This window comes from Siniperca chuatsi, linkage group LG9 (genome assembly GCF_020085105.1).
Source record: "Siniperca chuatsi isolate FFG_IHB_CAS linkage group LG9, ASM2008510v1, whole genome shotgun sequence".
Taxonomy (NCBI): domain Eukaryota; kingdom Metazoa; phylum Chordata; class Actinopteri; order Centrarchiformes; family Sinipercidae; genus Siniperca; species Siniperca chuatsi.
In genome coordinates, this window is record NC_058050.1 from 26767524 (window position 1) to 26773523 (window position 6000).

The window sequence follows — 6000 nt, forward strand, 5'->3', positions numbered from 1 at the left end:
ATTATTTCCCCCCATTCTGACTCTCATAGTTGAAGTGTACCTATGATGAAAATTACAGGCATCTCTCATCTTTTTAAGTGGGAGAACTTGCACAATTGGTGGCTGACTAAATACTTTTTTGCCCCACTGTACGTCAAAATCTAATTACTGGGGTGAAACATTATTTTCAGGTTTAAATACTGAAAGGTGAGGAGAAAAACAGAAAATGTGACTGACAGTGATCAGGCAGCTGATGTAGCCTATACTGGTGCTGCGGCTGCTGGCATGCATACCAGCGCTGGTTGTAATTCTGCAAACTATACAGTTAACATAGTGCCAGCTGTTTTGGGGGTTTGGAAAGGTGTGAGTGTGTGTCTGACCAGGAGGAAAGAAGTGGAAATAATTTACTGAAAACGTGGAGGGTGCTTCTGCCTGGGCAATCTGCACATGGCACACAAAAAGCTTGGTTTCCAAATTTGAAACCGAGTTTACAGGGGCTTTAAGCAGTAGGTTGCGTTTCAAAATGTGCTTCCACGTGTAGAGCCTGTGCGAAGCTACGGATCCTTCTTCTTTTCGGCCTGGTCCTGTCATTAAAATGAGGGGAGACAACTGGCAAGAGGCTGCGCAGGGCTACATAACTGCTACAGCAGGTGGCTCAGCTCTCTCCCTCTGCTCCTGAAAGTTATCCTCCCACCTCTACAACTCCCTCTTAATCTACCTCTCTCCAACTTGACTGTAATCCTCTCATTCCTCCCGTCTTTATCTTCCTCTCTTAGCTTTCTCAGGTTCCCTCTCTCCCTGTGCAACCTCTGCCTCCATCCCTCCGTCTTTTTTTTGACCTGGAGATTCAGTGAAGTGAGTCGAGAGGGGAGAGCGCGAGGGGAAGTCGACTAATATGGTAAAAATCAAAGCGAGACACTTCAGTGAGGTTAAAGTGGGTGACCCCTTCTCTCCTCTTCTATACACTGAAGCGCAGTGCAGTCAGTGTAAACACAGCGGGGATCAGGGCTTTGCAGGACTGAACAGGACCCAAACTATTTCACACTGTGAGGAGAGCACTCTGGGGGCTCAAATTGCTGAAATCTAATGTATTTTCAATACTACACATACACTACACAAGTAAATGAATCACCCAAAAGACAATCCCTCTGTGTCCAAAAGAGTTTCCCTTTCGGGCTTGAGCTTTGATTGGCACCTTCAAAATAGCTTGTGTACAGCACTATCTTGGCTAAGCACAAGGACTGGGAAATGTGCAAGCGCACGGTGACCTCTGCGCTGACACTATGAAGATTCCCTGGAAAGGAAGGAAGAAGGAACCTTCCTGTGACATCCCACTGAGCGGATGATTATCAACATCAGTTGAAAGCAAAGAAAAAAAACAACAGAGTGTTTGGATAACCACAATGTCAAACTGCGCTGGTACTGGGAGAGTGGTGAGCAGCTTCCTTCGGGCCGGGGTGCTCCGGAGAAGTCAAAATAACAGGGAGCGTGTGTGTGTGTGCGTGGTTGATTGGTGGGGAGCATGGGGGCATGTGGGTGGAAGTTTGTATGTCTTCTTGTGCATGTGTGTGTGTGTGTGTTGGTGTGTGATTCTATTTGTGACACATACAATGCAGCAGGACCACACAGTCCTTCTGGTATGTGGGATTTCCAGGTTCAAAATAGGCCTCACCGTGGGAGGAGGGAACAAACAGCAGAGAGAGGGGGAGAAGAAGAAGAAGAAGGGAGAAAGGAAGGAGAGTGGGGAGCCAACATATGATGTGTATGTTCACGGCAACTAAGGCAAATTTTCATCTGAATGCTGCGTTCAATCTACCCACCTGTCAACAAGCACGGGGAAGTTTCTGTGGTTTACTGAAATGGGAGGTGTTACGGTATGACAGATGGAAAGTGGCCAAGTCTGTTAAACTGCCACTGTTAACACATGGGATTACAGTCTAGTGGAGGGAAAGTGGAATTACCACCATACAAACTTAAAAGGAGACTTAAAACACATTACCCCGAAAACACCTTTTCACTATGATCATGTAGGAACTGAAAAAACTAGGTGGGACATTTAATTCAAACTCATACAGTGCAGCCAAACATTGTTCAAACCTGCAGAAATGTATTTTAAATTCTAGTGGAGATCCAAATGTTTACAAACATAACAAATATGTCAGGCTCGATTTTTGGGAAGTTTGTATAAAATGATGCACAAGACATCTGGAGTATTTTTATTGGAATAGTGCAGCCATAAAAACATAACACAACAAAAATCGAAAGTCTTAATGACATCATCAGGGTTAATCATTCAGACTTCAGAGAGCACCCTACAGAGCCACAGAATTAATTACACAACCGTTAAAGCAGGCTGAACAGTTCTCCTCGAGACAAGTGTCCCTTTAAAGCTACTTAAGGGGAAATAAAAGGGGGAAACTATATCTGTCATATCTGTAAGGAGTTCAGCAAAAGATACAAGAGATGCAGGAGAATATATGCAACACAAGTGTAAGAATCCAATATAAAGAACACAAGTCATTTATTTTGCATTTAATATCAAAATTCTTCTATTCTTGTTTTTAGAAGCATAACTTTTAAAGAGTCATTGCTATCAAGAGCTTTGATGCACTGATCTTACTGGTCTATGGATCTTCAATTTTACCAAATAACTTGGCAATAATGTTATAGAACCACGAAGTTCTCATAATGTGATCAGATTTTCTGGAGAGTAGAGAGTCCTATAGCTGGTGATTTGCAATGAGAGTGAATCTCAGAGTGGAGAAGATCTTTCTAATATACTTTATGTGGAAAAACACTCGTGCTGTTCCAAACAAGGCACCACACCATTAACTAGTGTAAGAGCAGCATAGCTGAGCAGTTTGTCTGCCGCTGTGTGAGTCACCTGTTGCGCCTGGCTGTTCTCGGCTCTCCGGAGAGCCATGCGTAACGGGCTGGAAGGAATGTTTCCCAGGCTCATTACAACCACAGAGTCCAAGTTTTACACACACTGAGACTGACATCAGGAGTGACTGCGGAGTGCAGTGATCTCAAAGCAGTGAACACACAGAGTGTTGTTAAGTTGTTAAAGGATATGGGTAACTCACCAGCAGTCCCGGGTTCCAGCAGCACAGAAAGGACAAATAAAGATAAAGCTCCCCGGAAAGATAAAACACAGCGCTGTCCCTCCATGTTTCTGCCTCCTTCATATGACGATTCTCATTCAGATTAAAGGTCAAGTAAACGAGAGTCCAGTGGAGGAATGAGTTCGGTGTGTCTGCTGTGCTGTGCGCTCCACTCCGCTCAGCAGCTGGAGAGTCACTGCGGAACCATCCGCACACACACACACTCACACACACTGTTTACACACACCGTGCTCTGACAGGAAACCGGAGAAGAGAGGGAGGACTCTCTCTCTCTCTCTCTCTCTCTCTCTCTCTCTCTCTCTCTCTCTCTCTCTCTCTCTGTGTGTGTGTGTGTGTGTGTGTGTGTGTGTGTGTGTAATTACCTATCTAAATACTGGAAATCGGAACAGTAAACAGCTCTGTACACATTTACATAAACTCAGGGGCATGAAATGTGGCCAGCCAACTTTCTGAAATAGAGCTTCTACAGATTTTCAGAAAGTGTAGATTAAGTTAACAGAGTCCCAGACCGCTGAAGAAAAACATACACATTCATAATTTGTTTAAAAGCCAAATACTTGGTATGTTCTGAAGATTTTATTGATAACAGTATGATGAAAAGTGTCCAAAAAGACTCTATATGCTATAATATAAACTTTATAGTTTCCACAAACAGGGCTATACTCAGCATTGATAACACTGAGGTCATGTCCTGTGTTTTTTTAGGGGGAAATTATTTACCTGCAGTTTGTTACATGCACTGTCCTAGCAACTCTGTGAAACTCCAGGACCTGTAGGCACAGTGGTGCTTTGAGCTAAATGCTAACACTAGCATTCCCACAATGACCATGTTAGCATGCTGATGTTTAGCAGGTATAATGATTACCATTTTCACTAGCTTAGTGTGTTAGCATCCTAATATTTGCTAACTAGCACTAAACACAAAGTACAGCTGAGGTCGAATTAATTTTGCAGACATATTGTCATAAATCAAATTATTGGACAAAGTACATTTTTGGCCTGCTGGTGGCGCTGCAGTAGCTGAAATGTCAGTAGGATTCATCCTCTGGGGAACATTCATGTCTGTACAATATTTTTTTTTATCAATCAGTTTTATAATTGTTCAGATTTTTTGAAAAATCTAAACAATCAGTAAACTGAAAAGCCAAAATAAAATATCAAAACTCAAAATGATGAATGTTGGAGCCCTCCTTTTTGTTGTCTGGTCAATTTTTTCTTGGGGTTGAGGGGGTGGGAGGGTTGTGCTGGGGGACTTGGACTCATGATGGACTCAGCATCTCAAAAATCTTGTATGTACTTCTTGACAAAATAATGGAAACATTTCAAAATATAATATGTACTCTATATAAAGTCCAGTACAATTTGAAATAACACCTCTATGACAAGCTCAACAAAAATGTAACATTAGGCCTACCTGTTTATGATAAACTTCCTTTGTTGTTATTTCAAATGATGAATACATTTTCTTTATAGTGTTATATTTTTTTATATATGGGTCCCATTTTATGAAAGCTTTGAAATAAGGTCCTTAATGTTTTTCTTTAATCTTTTGAGGTTGACCCACATCACTGCTGTATGTCTAGTCGCCTTTGATTTTTTGTTAAACTGCGTAATCTTCTGGACCCAAAAGCATGACCCGGAACATGGCTCTTTAACAGTTCAAATGGATTTATTCACAAGACTGGAGAGTGAAGCGTGCAGGTGGATCGGCGGCAAGAGCTTGACGAATGGATGAGTCACAGGTGTGCAGGTGATTTGGCAGCAGAAGTGAGGCCACGCCCAGGCAAGGACACACACTCACACACACCCACACAGAGGACAAACAGGAAACACCAGGAAGAGCAGAGAACAACTGGAGACACTAGGAGTGAGGGAGAGCAGAGCTGGACCATGACATTATTATATTCAATGTTTTCATTTAGGCTTCTTAGACTAATTGGCTGCTTTATTCTAAAATGATGCTGTGCACATACGGAGCCTCACCTCTGTGTGTGTGTGTTTAGGTGCATATATAGATGTGCCCCTGCGTGTGACTGACGAGCTTGCTGACTGATGAGTGGCAGCGTTGGCAGTAATCTCAGCTGTATTTTGATGGCAGCACAGAAACTGAGCCCAGTGACAGAAAGATAATAAAGCTGAGTCTGTCTGTCTGGTCACATGAGGCAGCAGGTCTGAACATGCTGCTCTCTACCAACCCTGGAACTGAGCCACACACTCTCTAGAGTCTCACAGCCCCTGTCGACCCCTCTACTCACCAGTCCTCTGGAGTCCAGCTCCTTCAGCCACAGGTCAGGGCCCAGCGGGTCGGAGCTCTGTTTGTTTTTGGGTCCCACATGACAGCCATAGTAGAATACGTTTATAGCCTGGGACTACAAATAAAGTGAGTTTGGCTTATGTCTAAAAAAGAAATCCTTTTTTAAGATAAGAGACGAGAAGGGAAATTCCGGGGTTTACAACCTGGGTCTTTATTTATTGGTATTAGGATAGTATCCAACAGTGTTCTCAAGTAAATTATTGTTAATTACCTATGTGATTCAGATATATTCAGTAACTACTATTACTAACTATTACCTATTCATGAATTTGCAGTTAGTTCTTAATTTGTGTCTTACGCATTCCTTAGTAACAACCTTTTTGAAACGTGTTACCTTTTGTAGGTCTGGCCATATCTTATTCATGCATTATTATATTGGTTATGATAGTCACCACACTTATTGCCAAGATTTGAGGTTGCACGAATTCCAGCTTTACAACAGGGTCTCCAGGACTCTCATACACAAGTGATCAGATGGATTTAACCGCCGATCTTCTGATCAGTGGACGACCCGCTCTACCTCACCAGCCTTGTCCTTTAAACGGTTTAGATAAGAGAGTGATTTAGACAGTCAAACAATCA

The 6000-nt window shown here is 42.6% G+C and overlaps 1 protein-coding gene across 3 annotated transcripts in view; it reads right to left on the reverse strand.

Moving 5' to 3' along the window:
- tgfbr2b (transforming growth factor beta receptor 2b) overlaps positions 1–3337 on the reverse strand; it is a 42766-nt gene extending 39429 nt beyond the window's left edge. For all 3 annotated transcript variants that reach the window (XM_044207086.1, XM_044207085.1, XM_044207083.1), the window contains exon 1: positions 3066–3337. Coding sequence is in view for 2 of the 3 variants with exons in the window: in XM_044207085.1 (XP_044063020.1) it covers positions 3066–3150 (85 nt within the window). In the remaining variant the exon portion in view is untranslated. The remainder of the gene's footprint in view (positions 1–3065) is intronic.
- Between the last annotated feature and the right edge of the window lie 2663 nt (positions 3338–6000).